The 15,316-nt window shown below is 41.7% G+C and overlaps 1 protein-coding gene across 1 annotated transcript; it reads left to right on the forward strand.

The window, feature by feature from the left end:
* The first annotated feature begins 12,445 nt into the window (after nucleotides 1-12,445).
* Nucleotides 12,446-13,198, forward strand: LOC124677213. Its single transcript, XM_047213212.1, has one exon. The coding sequence runs from the start codon at nucleotides 12,446-12,448 to the stop codon at nucleotides 13,196-13,198; it is 753 nt and encodes a 250-aa protein (XP_047069168.1).
* Nucleotides 13,199-15,316: the final 2,118 nt, after the last annotated feature.

Here is a 15,316-nt window from a genome sequence, read left to right on the forward strand (position 1 = left end):
AGTGGTGGCGGCACGTTGAACGAACGCCTGGTGGTGGGCCCTGCCGCCGCCGGCTGTGGCGGCACGCTGACGTGGCCGCCACGTCAGCGTGCCGCCACAGCTGGTGGCAGCATGTTGCCACGTCAGCGTGCCGCTACAGCCGGTGGCAGCAGGGCCCACCACCCGGCGTCGCGGACGAAGCTGCCCGACGTGCCGCCACCACTCACGGCTGCAAGCCCTGCCGCCACCAGCTACGGCGGCATGTGCGACGTGTCACTCTGCCAGCGTGCCGTCACGGTAGTTTTGACATTTGCACTTAAAGGTGGTCTTTTTTGGCATTTCACTGGGTCAGTTGGTGTGATCTGTCAAAATTTCCCACTGTGAGTACTCCATTAATTAGCCAGGCTAAACGAAGACGCTGCATGCAACTTGACTTGTATCCCACACCACACCACATGCACCCGGGCATGCAATCATGCATTTTCACCCGAGTAGTATGTAGACCATAAACTTGATACACATGTGGATGTAGCCTGGTCTTCACAGATTGTCTCGTGTTGAAGATTGGGAACATAATGAAATTAGTTATCTTTTGTAACGACTGAAGCTTAAAAAAATGTACTCCTTATCATATTAATTATCATTTATATGGACGTGTCTAAATATATTGTTATTCTAGATATATTTATATTAACGACAAGTAATATGAATCAGAGAGAGTATTTGAAATTTCAGTGCCTAGTTTGGCTTTTCTTCTTTGGATTTGTTTTTCTCCATGGTAATGAAAATCTCAAAATATTGGACTGAATTTCCTGTCGGACAGTTGGAGTTTCTGGGCTGAAATCCTCACAGAGACTACTGGAAAAGTTCAAGAAGCAATTAAGAAGCTACGAAGAGCAGAAGAAGCAATTTGCTGGAGACATTCTTCAACCCAACACAAACCATGTCAGTTGCAACCCATGTTATAACACATGACTAGCACGAGTCACAAAGTAAATTTAATGGTTCAGATTCTTTGTGTGGTTGCATTATCATTTGCAAGTAAAAATAAATCTCAATTACAACCTTACTTGGAACTAAAAAAAACCAAGTTTCAACTTAATTTGCAACTCATATACATGAATCACGATACAATTAAACTATGTAGGACTTGACTGAGCACTAACTTTGTTCTCAGCTAGATGAGAGGTAGGTAAGAACTGGCAAAACCACAAGAGAAAGGTGTGTTTCAGCAGAAAATAAAGAGACATATACTACTGAAAAGCCTAGATCAACACGCTAGATCACCAACTTACAGAATGAATATCTGAAACCCTAGATCGGAAACCTCAAGAACAAACCATGGAGAAAACCCAATCACCGAAAACCCATGGAGGAACTGTAGGATGGGAGACGGGGAACGACGAGGGGTGCACATACCATCGGCTGCAACGCACCGACATGACGACCACACAAAGCAGGAGAACTAGAACCAAGGGAATGAATGTGAAGAGCGGAAAAGGGGAGAATGAAGTAACCGACAACACACTCTCTTGCCCCACGAGACGAAACATAGCGAGGCAGTCGAAGCTAGGACTGACCCATATGCCCGAGGGGGTCTGCGTAGCAGAATCGCGCACACAATGAGCGGAGAATAGGATTCGCCCCTCCTTGCTTGTTCGCGAAATCCAACTCAAGCAACATAGCTGACCAAGTGATAGGAACATCTCCGTTCCTGTTCTTGATTCTTGAAGTACGAATCTACTAATCCTGCTGGTAATGCTAACAAAACCATTCAAATCGACCAACAAAACCATTAGGTTGGCATCGTTCATACTAGCAGTAGTTTTCTGTAGTCTCATCACGTACTGTACTATGCAGGTCGGAACAGAAGTACAGAACGACCTGTAAGAGCACATCTTCCTATGGAGATAAAAAAACCAAGCGAAATACAATTCAAGCAGAATTGAGCAGCTGATAAGAACATCTATGTTCATGTTCTTGAAGCATACCACTATTAGTCCTGGTAATACTAACAAAACCACACACATCAACCAACAAAACCATTAGCTAGGCATCGATCGTACTGTAGAATCTGACAGATAGCAGTTGCAATCGATCATAGTCCGTCACGACGCGAGAATTAACGCAACAGCCTGCAAGAAAAACACCCAAGAAATCTTCTAAGGGAGGTCAAGAACCAAGCGACGGACCAGGAAGTAGCACGGATCATGTCGCGGGAGCGCCGAACGCATCCTGCCGTGCGCGGCGGACCAGCGCGGCGCAGTCCTCCGCCATCTCCATCGCCTTCTCCAGGGCGGCCGCGGCACGGCCGTCGCCGTCGGTGAAGCCGTCGTCCGTGCCAGGGACAGGGGCACGCGTCATAGGGTCCAGCAGGAGGTCGACAAGCAGCAGGCGGTCGCAGCACAGCTCCAAGGCGTCGCACGCTTCCCCGGCGCGCAGCCTCGCGTCCTGGCCTGCAGCGCCATCCAGCAGCGCGGACTTGGAGACGGCGAGGTCCTTGGCCGCGCGCCCGAGCGCCTCCTCCGCGAGCCGGACGATCATAGCGCGACGCTCGGTGGTGGATGCGCCGCCGCCGATCGCCGCGTGCACCGCTGCCGCCGCCAGGCGCCCCTCCTGCGCGTCGACCTCCACCGCCCGCTCCGAGAACGCCGTCTCCCACACCTCCGCCGCCATCTCTCTCTCTCTTCCGGGTTCCGGGCTTCCGGCACAGGTGGGTTTGGTTTCTGAATACTTGGATTCGCTCACGAGGCCGGGTGATCTGAAATAGCCTCTGCGGTGCCAGGCTGGCGAGGTGGGCCCCACGGATGTAACTGATTTTTCACCGTTCCCGCCGTCAAACTGAAAGTTACCTGCGGATAAACATCTTAAATCACTGTGCCGGACCCTGTCACTTGATGACTTGAGGGAGGGATGCGATGAATTCGGAATTCCCTCGCCAACGACCCTGCCAACGACCTGAACGGATAACGAGCCTCTGACGTCAGTCGCATCCAGACACCCAAGATTAAATCGTTCCGATTCAGCTCTTTTTTTTTCTCGGAAGTTCACCTACTTATTGATATTCATCCACAGCCATACGAAGAATTCAAAAAGCGATAAAAATTATAAATTTAGATCACCTAAAGACGGCTGAAACACTAGCGTGAACAGAAGGTGCACCGCCAACTTGGCCCCTCCTCACTAAGCTAGACAAAGTTCGTCGTATTATATTAGATTTTGTTTTGTAGACAAACAGAAAATCGTCACGATAAAAGTTCCAAATGCCATCGCACCCGGAGCTTAACTTCTCCAGTTATGTATGTAGACGTGCTGGCATCTTACATTCTTGCTTCAATATAAACATCTACCATTGATAGAAACCACATGGAAAGTGTCTCAATGGGTTGGATAAAATGCTACGGAGTACACGTTTTCTTTTTATTTTTTGTGCATTGTATTCGACTATATTTTAGTACTTTGTTTATCATCTTGGGTTTAGAAACAATAATCCCCAGATAAAAATCTACCTGTTTTTGTGTATATTAAAAACTCTCTATCAATCTACTCCCTTCAATTTATATTATTTATCGCTAAAATTGATATATCTAGAAAGGGAATGTGTCTAACTACACCCATAATTTTATATTAATAATAATTAATATGGATCGGTAGAGGGAGTAGTAGTAGTAGTACAGTTTTGGAGAATAATATGTGAGGTGATTGAAGGGGCCTATGTGAAAGAGAAGGATTCACCAAATCTCCTCTCATTCCCAAGCCACATGAAATGGAAATATGAGAGAAGTTTATACAAATCATTAAAAAATATTAGGCGAGTATGCACCCATCACCAAGTTTTGTATATCTTCTCCTACTAATCTCTCCGTCTTATAAAATTTGTCTTAACTTTGTTTGAATTTGGATGTTTCTACATACTAAATCACATCTACTGTAAACACCCTCAAGAAGACCCCTCTATGGACTGACTCCCACAAACATCACACCGGATATACTGAATCACAGCTACTGTAAGCATGCACACTACTGACGAAAAGATACATATATATAAGGGGCCACTCGGTGACATTACATCCATGAAATCTGTGCAGCGTATGAATAGGTCATGGGGATGTGATCACATGTAAAGGAGCTGAAATAGCCTTGTCGGTAATAATACCGAACTAGGTATTGAAATACCGATGATCATGTCTCGGACAAGTGTCGTTATCGAATGAACAAAAGGAATAAGACTCAATGCAAAGGTTCAACCGACGATCATATCTTCGTGGAATTCATAGAGATCGCAATGGTTACCCCCCCCCCCAAGTGATCATTTTTGCGGAGACATAGTCCTGGATCATGGCTATGATATTCCTGAACCGTAGGGTAACACGCTTACGGGTTCAACAAAACTCAATATAGTTTTTGGATTCATCGGAGTTGAGAGATATATCCGAAATAGGGTTCCGAAGATGTTCGGAAGTTGTTCGAAATAGTTCGGGAGGTGTCTTGGACAAGCGCAAATTAAAGTATATATTTAATATCTTAATTAAATATATTAATATATTTAAATATATTTAACTTAATAATAATATGTTTATTTAATTTAAAAAGGCCTCCCTACCTTTATTGAGCCCCATATGGAAGGGGCCCATGAGGGAGAGGGGGTGGACCGGACGGGCCAAGTAGCCGGACCATCATGGGCCGATTGGTTGGGGTGGGGGGTGGGGGGGCTTGGGCCGGCCGACTCCTCCCCTTGTTTTTGTCCCACCTTGCCCCCCTTATGAAACATTGCCCCTTTGCCCCCTATATAAAGAGACCCATATGGGGAAAATTAAATACACAATTAAATAGAGAAAGATCTCTCTAGTTTTCTTCTATGTGCGGTTCCCGAAGAATTGCAAAGGCGAGGGAGACAACTCCACCTGGTACGCGGGAGAGCTGTCGGGATCCGGATCCGGATCCAGAAGATCTACTTCCGCAACTTCGCTGGATCGGAGCTAGGAGCATCGTTGAGCATCGTATGTGTGCGAAACTGCGAGGTGCTGCACATGCGGCACTCGACGTCGTGGGAGAGGACTTCTACACGACCCTGAGGTCGGCGACGACTGTTTATCTACATCAACCACGTTCTAGCAGAATGTTAACTGATACCGGTCTATGAGGGTATGTTGCAGATATCACCTCCGTTAATGCATTACTACATGGTTGGGCATATTAGGGTTCACGTTTAGTTATAATTTTTTATTTTCTATTGTGTAAACCAAAAGTGGTATCAGAGCTGATCTATGCATATTATGCTTGTGCGGATAGAACACATGTGCTACATGCGTGCATCGATTCTATAATTGTTACCCGCCCACGCCCACGTGTACTTGTCTACTACTCGAAATTGTTTGATGAAGCGGCCCCCGACTGACGTCACGCATAAACTTACGCGAAACTGGTTCCGCACTTGACACATGGCTTGCACCATATAAGCGGCTAGGGGTTGTCCGTCTCTCTTACTTTAGCGGTGTGGCATTTGCAACGGAGGGCCCCGACAAGGGTGTAGTATAGACAATTTTCTAATCGGTGTTGTGGTTGTATGCTCGTAGGTTAAGAACGATTCTTATCGATAAGCCCAAATGATAAGCCCAAACAACCACGTAAAATTAGCAACTAATAAAGTAGAGGCATCTATCTTCATTGCAAGAGGGCTTGTAATATGTTGTGGTCATGGACCTCATGGTGTATAGTAGCTTTCTACTAATTGTTACTAAGTTCTAGTGATAGCCCATCTTCATGATGGTCAATCAACCAAAGCCGTCACAAAAGTGGGTGTCATGCTAAAGCATATGATGTAGATCTAGCATGCGTAGATGATTCACCCACGACATATCAACTAATACATTTGATGTAGATACCAACACATAATATTATTTAGTTTCTATTACTTATTAACTACATTAACAAATCTCTAAATAAGATGATCCTGAATCAAACATCAAATTAGGGTGCAGCACAATAGATTGGCTATCCTAATGGAGCCGGCGCTACGTTTGTGGCATTCATGTAACACGGGCGCAAGAAATGAGCACAAGCACTAAAACTAAGGAGTTATCTGCGGGTCTAGCATGTACATACATGGCCTTGAGAACATAAGATGATCGAAAGATCGAGCACGAGTCACATGAATGATATGATCGACATGAAGTGTCCACCTTTGGAGCTACATCGTCTCTCTGTGACGATTAGATCAGACGTAGTGAATTGGGATCATGTAATCACCTGAACCATTCTTAGGGATAATTTCTTCTAGTACGAGCTCATTAAATAATTTGATTAAAACTTGAATTCACAATAAATTATGAAGTTAGTCTTAATGTCTTTACAAATATATTTATAGATCACGAAATCTCTGGATTATCCAGAAGTCTACCTTGATGACAAATACTTCCTCATGGGTCAAAGCCTTAAGAATGATGGTCAAAATTCATAGATTGGTACTTCCACATCAGGAGTGTGTTGTGGCAGAATAGTGTGCTATATGTTCTAAAGAAACTAGAACAATACCCCGCGCGTTGCAGCGGATATCTCTTTAAGAAATCTAATAAAACAGATAAAACTTGGTTTATAGAATGCAATATTTAGTTGGCAGTAGGAGTTGAGACACTAAATTTAATAGCCATGAAATGGATAGGTATTTGAAAATTTAAATATCATTATATTCTAGAGGTGTACGTGATTGATTTCGATAAGGTAAAGACCCAAAAGATATTGATGGCTTCCATGAAAAATGCATGCACATTGCCGCATGTTTTTAAAAACGTCATATGTGGTTACATATAAGAGCACATAATTAACATTGAGTTTAATTCGCAAAGAGTTCTTTTCGTTATCAAACTATTTCGGTGTTCAAGTTGCACATAACTTAACTATATAATGATATAACAAAAGGGTGTGATATTATCAATCGAGCGGAAAAAAAGATGACATTGCTCGTTTAATGGTTAAAAATAGATAATATGAATATCTTGCATGTAGAGATAGGTAATAAATAAGAACTATTAGTGGGATGAGGTGATTTGTTCATCTATGTCAAACGTCTTACGCGAAGTACCATGGATCCTGAGTTGATTGTGCGTTTTGGAAACTCTAGCCGGATGGATATGATCATTAGACTCAAGCTAATTCTTTGGACAAGTCAGACTCATGAGGTTGGACCCACATGGGGAGGATGCATAAAGCTTACTCAAATCTTGTGAATCTTTGGGACTACTACATGCCCGACGATCTTGCGGTGGCTGGGGTGTTCCGTTCGCTTCCACCTAGCTACGAGGATCATGTCAGGAAGATTGTCATGAGAGGAGACCCATTCACCTTCAACGATATCATGGGAAAGTTAAATATTTTGGTAGTAGCACCAACTCCAGTAGAGATCATTGATGATGATGGTAAATATATATTTGATATATGCATTATAATTGTTATCCTTACCAACGCTTACTGTAGAATACAAATTATTTGATACTCGTGCTGCATTGTTTGAAAACAGGACCTACCGCTTGAGGAGCCGCCGTGCGGAGAGAAGGAGACGAACGTGTTTAAAGCCAAACAAGGTGTTGATGGCCGACGACACTCTCCCACTACATTTACATCGACGCCATTAATTATCAATTCGAATAAAAGTTGTAATCGTTATTGAACTTTTCTTAGTGTGTCTTGCATTTCGTGAGGCAAGTTATTTATTGTAATAAAGACAAGTTCGTTCTCCGCTTCTATGAATAAAGTCTTTGTGTTGAAATATTTCGATTAATTATTCTTATTGTGATATTGTCGATGAATTTTAACATTTATGAGTCAATGTATAATGCCGAAAAAAGTTTGCGAACGAAAACATATCTATGATAGAGGAAGAACTTACATGTATCAAGAGGAATTGTTTTGCTACAAGAACTTGATGCTCATTGTATTTGTTTATTACTACTTTGCATGTATTTTTTCACGAGTTGCTTGAACATCAGCCTTTGTAGTCGCCAAATGAAAAAGAATAAGAACAGTTTGCCAAATCGATTCGTTATCGATAACATTACAAGAAAATTCTTCAATTAGGAGGTATAACAGACGTACATTATAAAAAGCTTGTACTTCGATGCCATTTGATGAATTGTATCACAAAAATACGTGGATCCTATCTGTAATAAAAAAATAAAAAAAATTAGAAATAAAGCTTGTAAAGGATAGTTTGAACGATATTGCAACCCTACAATTGTGTTTTGGAACTTAGATATATCTCACTTGGAAGACACGGATATTGGAAAGACGCTCAAATAAGAAAAATGTTCTTACTAAAATGACGTTCAAATAAGATAAATTTTATTATTAAAAACATTCAAATAAATATTCGTACAAAAAGACCATTTAAGGGACGATAATTGATCTTATTTGAAATTGTTCAAAAAGATAAACGTTCTTATTGGAAATCTACAAGATAAATTTTCTTATTAAAATATGTTCAAATAATAAAATGTTCTTATCACTATTTTTTTTGCTCAAATAAGAAAATGTTCTTATTTGAAAAATCGTCAAATAAGAAAAATGTTCTTCCTGAAAAAACCGTTTAAATAAGATAAAGGTTCTTATTGGAAATCATTCAAATACGATAAATATTCTAATTCAAATAAATATTCTTATTCAAATAACTATTCAAACAAGATCAATGTTGTTATTAAAAATACGGTCAAATAAGACAAATGTTTTTGTTACTAGATTCTTTGTTGTTCAAATAAGAAAAATGTTCTTATTTCAAAAGTCATACTAATAAGAAAATGTTATTTCTAAAAAAAATTCAAATAAGATAAATGTTCTTGTTACCAGTTTTTTTCTTATTCAAATAAGAAAATTATTCTTACTTGAAAAATCGTTCAAATAAGTTAAATTTTCTAATATTCAACCAAGGGAGTTCATATGAATAGTTCCATAAATGAATTCACAATCTTCTTTACTTGCATTTGTTTGAAGAACCTCTGTCCCAAAAGGTATCCCATGTACTTGGTAACAAAAGTAAGAGTTGTAGTGAAATGGGCCCATTTTGAGTATGACAGGAGAAAAGTTTTGTGCCAAGTTCGTTGACAAGCGGCAAAAAAATTTGTTTACATTTCTAGAGCATGAAAGATTAGAAGAGAACCAAACCCAAGATTTCTAACCATAGTTTCCTTCTCTTCGTACAATAGTGATATGCCTTTGAGAAACATGAGTATGTACTCTGATTTTTTTCCTGTACATGGGAACAGAAATTGCATGTTACTTTGAACTAAAACTGAATGGAAAAATAATAATAAGTACATTCATAACTGGCTTAGATCTTTTTTGCATTTGTATTTCTCTCCCACAACTCCGTTTTCACAGCTCTCATTTTGCTCACTTTGTTGTACTGGCATATCTTTACAATGATTTTTATGCCCTTCTGTTTTATTTAGAATTTGATGTGTCCATCTAAAAAGCATGGTATCTATTAGCATGGAACATAGATCAAAATGAGCATAAATGGTGGACAAAATATGAGTAGCAAGTACTTGAAGTCCTATCGTTACATTTGGAGCATTTAACATAGTACCAATTTGGTAATAGTTGCTATAGATAAGAAAGATAGCACATTGTTGATAGAAAAAAGACATAAATAACTATATTAAATTGCATGTACAACCGAACGAGCAAAAAAACACAGCTGTTTACCCATGGGGACTATTCTAAGAACATGACACCATATAGGAACTTATAAAAGAATCAAAATCAGATTACATGTAGCTACCTAGCTATTCAAAAGTAGTGATATGCTCCCAACCCCTTCTAGTTCAATCGTTTGTTCTACTAAAATTGTTTCCCCACAGCACACCACACACCATCAGCCCATGGAATGAAACTAGGATCGACTCTTGTATATATGAAGTTGTTGTGAAAACAAATAGAAGCAAAAAAAGAAAAGAAAAACTTGTCGAGACAATAACTAGAAGAACTAGTATATGGAGGATCTAGCCTTGAAACAGATCTGGAGGATCTAATCCATGGTAGCAACTCACCTTCAAAATTTCTGGCTGATCTAGAAGAACTGGTAAGTACTGAAGAAGACAAGCATGCCAATTGATTAGTTCCTAAACTAACATCCTCGTATCCACTCGAATGAGGCAAATATGTGCATTTTAGGAACGAGATCCTGCAATGAAGAAGACTGTGAAGGAGCTTCTGAAGAGAAGGAGAGGGGGGGGGGGGGAGTTAGAATAGACAAGAGGATGGGGAGACAAGGAACGATGATGGTGCACATACCTTCATCAACCAACAGCGATGACGACCAAAAACCGACGACAAGGAAAGTTCTTATACCAAAACTCTATGGTGAGAATCTTTTTATTTGTTTCAACCCTTGCAATATTTTTTCATCCATTCTATGCTCAATTCTTGGGTCTTGCGCGGGAAAAGACAGCGGGAAAATAGCAGGAGCAAGAACACCCATCAGTTAGCTAGCTCTAGCGTGCTCTCACCGGTTCAACTAATCCGGAAGTCGGTTGATCTTACGAATTAGCAGGACCGGGGAAGCGAACGTACAAAGCCTTTCAACTAGTAATGAATTGACTATTTACTAGAAAGATTGGAAAACTCCCTATCTGCTATGAGAGGAGTTCAGAACAACAACCAGCTTGAGAACCAACATGTGGTTGGGTGGTTAGGAGGACAATGGCACCCCAAGCTCATAAGAGTTGAAATCCCAGATTTGACACTTTGGTGTCTTATAAAGGCGTAATGTACTTCAGTGGTAGGGGACGTTCCCGTCAATAGCGAGACGCATGTGGTGACTTCATCAATCTCCAGATCTGTCGGATCAAGTTTTCTGGACTCTGTCTCTCGCAGGTGCTCATAGGGATAAGGTGTGTGTGCATTCATAGAGGGTGAGTGGTACTGTGTTTCGCAAAGAAAAAATAACAACCATCTTGTCTAATGGCAATATACATACAATTAAATTGGTCTAATATGAAATTATATTTCAAGATGATTCTAGTGATACTAACTATGTGTCATATGTGTTGTCATTTATTTTCTTCATAAAATAAGTCAAACTTTAAGATATTTAAATTAGAACTACGGTCAGTTAAGATGTATTTGAGCAAGGGAGAGAGTAAAATATTTGAGCAGAGAGAGAGAGTATAAAGATCACTCCAAAAATATGGACTCCAATTCAGTGCATCAAATTATGTGCGCGGACTGGCAATATGCGATGTGGCAACTGATTAGAGGAACTTGTCGTCCTTTCGGGAAAAGACAACAGGTAACATCACCCATTAGACTGCTCATAGTAGGAGTAACATAGTTAGTAACATCACACATCTCAAGGTATTTTGGTGACATGGCATGCTATTAAATGAAGAAAAGAGAGTGAGGTGGTAACTAACCCATGTTACCATAACATCACACACCTCAAGGCAAGATGAGTCTACAAGATAATAAATACAATTCATGACACCACATATAAGTTACTACCCCCTATGAAGATAGTAAACTAGGCTAGTAACATGATATACTACCTCCGTTTCAAGGAATAAGGCGCCCTCGTTTTACGTGCTTTTTGTTTGACCAAGAATTACTTCAAATAGATAAATCTTATTTTTATGAAATTAGTATCATTAAAAAGCATTTTTCAATACGAATCCAACGATACTAATTACATATAATATAATCAAGATTTTGTAGCTAAATTTTTATGGTCAAAGTTCGTCTTGGAATACGCGTGCGCCTTATTCCTTGAAATGGAGGTAGTATGTTACTAGTCTAAGTTACTCCCCACTATGACCAGCCTTAGTCAGCTAGCTCTAGCTTTTACCGGTTCTGCTAATCTAGAAGTCGGTTTATCTTCTGAATTAGCGGGACTACGGAAGCAAAGGTAGAAAGCCTTTTAGCTAGTAATGTATTGACTCATCTGGCTAAAAACGAAAAGTTTTGCACTTTGTTTTTAAAACCAGTCATCCCACGCAAAAGTGAAAAACTTTCCGTTTTTAGCTAGGTGGCGTGTTTTGACAAATGTGCCATAAAATTGTAATGGTATCTGGCAAAATCACAATCGAGCCGTGTGTTTCAGCATATGCCCAAATATAACAGTGTTCCGTGGCAAATTTTCCTTAAAAAAATTGGGCGGCTCGTGTTCAGTGATGTCGGGAAATTGGAATCCGACCGTGCGCTCGTTAAAAAATCACTCAATTATTAGGCCTCTCACATTCCAAGTACTGCAGTAATGAAAAAGAAGTGCAATCAGCATTGCAAACGATTCAATTGAAAAAGAACCGGCAACAGCAAATCTATTCAGCTCCCTACTTAATAATTCCCCTCAACGATCAATGATCCAGCAACGAAATCTCTTCACATTCCCTTCTTTCCCTCCTATAAATTCCACCATATCCCGGCCGAGTGCTCCCAGCCATCTCCTCCTTCTAGTGATCTTCTCCAAGGAGCACCAACGATGGCTTCCAGCAACAAGATCTCGCTGAAGCTGCTGGTGGACACCAAGTCGAAGAAGGTCCTCTTCGCGGAGGCCGGCAAGGAGTTCGTGGACTTCGTGTTCAGCCTGCTCACCCTCCCCATCGGCGCCGTGGTGAAGCTCATCTCCGCCGGCACCATGCAGGGGAGCGTCGGCCGCCTGTACCAGAGCGTCGACAACATCGGCGCGTCCTACCTGCAGCCCAACAAGGACAAGTCGGACCTCCTCCAGCCCAAGGTGCTGCACCCGGACGCGCGCGAGCTGCTTCTCCTGCAGGGCGGAGGCAACGGCGACGGCAAGAGCTCGTCGTCGTCGCCACTGGCGAGGTTCAAGATGTACACGTGCGCCGGGTACTGCGCCACGGCCACCATGGAGGCCAAGGCGGCGTGCCCGCAGTGCAAGCAGGCGATGGCGACGGAGGTCACCTTCGTGCTGCCCTCCGCCGCGCCCAAGGCGTCCTCGGCGTCAGCTTCGGAGGCGGGAGGCTCAGGCAGCGACGAGACCGGCGGGTACGTCAAGGGGCTGGTGACCTACATGGTCACAGACGGGCTGGAGGTGACGCCCATGTCGGCCATCTCCAGCATCACCCTCATCAGCAAGTTCAGCGTGAACAAGGACGTGGAGCTGGCCGAGAAGTTCGTCTCCGTCGGCATGGACGAGGGGCTCGGCCTCCTCAAGGCGGCGCTGCGCTCCGACACCGTGCTCTCCGACGTTTTCCTCGCGAAGAAGAAGTGATCGATCGGTGGTGGTAGCTGCTCGTACCGCGCGTGCAATGCGATCGAGGGAATAAAGAACTTGCGCTGATATTGTGTCTATTATGGATCTGCTCGTACCACGTTATATGGATGTTTGCTCTCTTGGGAGAAGAGTTATGTATGCCTGCCGTCCCATGTCCATTTGCTTATGTTTTTCATCCATGATACTCCAAACCATCTTCATTTCAATTTGTGTCTCGGGAGTCAATCAGATTATCACAAAGCTACTCGATACTATACTATATGCATGTCAAACTCGGTCCTAGCATGCCACCCGTAAAAATGGTCCGGATCAATTGCATGCTCTGTTTCCTTCTATAAGCCCCGGATTCTAGATAGATCCGCTGTTTTTTAACCTTATAGATATTACCCAAATATATTTATACACTTCCATACAGCATTTTAGTATTTTGATTTTTGACGCTCGTGCCTATGGAGAAATCATGCATCTCCTTAAGACCTTGTTTGTTACTGACAGTTTTCCGGCGTACACAAAAATGACAAATCTCGCTGTTTTCGAATGTACATAAAATTTTAGGAACATATGGGTATTTGGAATTTGGTGGGGATTAGTACTCCCCCCTACATAAAAATGACAGATGGTTTTCAAATTTTGTACTGTTCACTGTCTTAGATCTATAAATTTTCATTTTTACACAGCTTATAAGTACATAATATTTCGCAGTGGTTCTTTACACACACACAGGTAGAAATCATCATTATATATCTATTAAGATATGTTTTCATATTTTTTGATTTTTTTAAAAAGTTTAAAAGGGCTTCATGGAGCCCATCTTCTGAGAAGTCTGTCTTTCTCTCCCGACCCACTTACATTCCCTGGTAAAATAACTTACCGATCGTTCCTTAATAAATTTCACACGAAGAAAACCCTTTCCTGTCCGGTCGGCTCCTCCGGCTGCCACGAACACAACTCGCAGGTACGTTCAGTCATGGGGCGAAACCCTAGCCCCCATCCCGCCTCCTTTCTTCTCCCCTTCGTCGGGCCTGACACATCCTCCTCTGTTCTCTTGGCCGCCGCATCCTCTCACAGCCCCAAACAGCATAATCGGTGCTATTTCTTCCCTTGTGATTTGGAGAATCTCCACGGTCGCCCAATGGTTCTTCAACGCCCACGATTTGCACGTCCGTGTAGGATTCACCCAAGCTAGCTATGATGTAGTGCTGCCACGATAGGCTCACCTTCAGTTCAGTTGCCATCTGCGTAACCTAGTTATGTTCAACAATTTTGCACTGATATCATGTGCACTTAATTTGACACGGGGAAAACACTAGCTGCTACTGCCGAGTTTCATCTATTGCTAGCTGTTTCCTTTATTGGATTGGTGCTGGAGCCCATGGCATTCTCACTCTCGATGGTGAATTGGGTGGACCTGCAGTAGTAGGAGTAGTGTGGTCAGCAGTTCTTAATTAATGTTGCCGAGAATCGGTGTCCTGTGAAACCATAATATGTTTAAGCTTCACTTCCTGCGTAAAAAATGAAGCTTGCTATTGGGTTTTCAACTTCACAATGAAGTATTCTTGTCTGCCTCAAATCAGGCTACGTACTACTGCTATGTAGTGTTTTCGTTTAGTTCAGTTGGTATGTGGTGTTATGTTTTGTTATACTATGCAGCATTGTCATCATACTCGGCTATTTAAGATGCAGAGAAGAACAAAACTTTCATTTGATTTACCACGCATGTGGTGATCTTTTGTTTAGTGGATGGATAGTGTATCTGTTTAGAAATAGGATGTTCCATTTTGTCATCATTATTTTCAGCATCGGTGCTTGACTGATGCTTTATATTACGATAAATACTTGTCAAAGTATTTCTTAATTGAATCAACTGCTACTGTTTTTACTAGAAAAGTCATTGTAGATGTGAAACAACTGCACATGAACTTTACAGTGTCTTAATGCAAAATTGTGCACCTCGTTAAAAATGCAAAAACTAGATATTGTAATGCTCTGTTTCGTGTCCTATGTCTTTTAAGTTTTGAGTTTTCTGTGAAAATTCTAAGATACCAGATTTGTGTGGCTCCACTATCCTCTAAAGAAAAAGTTAACCAAACAAGGTATGCAACTAATTTGGGATGT

Source organism: Lolium rigidum, chromosome 7, assembly GCF_022539505.1.
Source record: "Lolium rigidum isolate FL_2022 chromosome 7, APGP_CSIRO_Lrig_0.1, whole genome shotgun sequence".
Lineage (NCBI taxonomy): Eukaryota > Viridiplantae > Streptophyta > Magnoliopsida > Poales > Poaceae > Lolium > Lolium rigidum.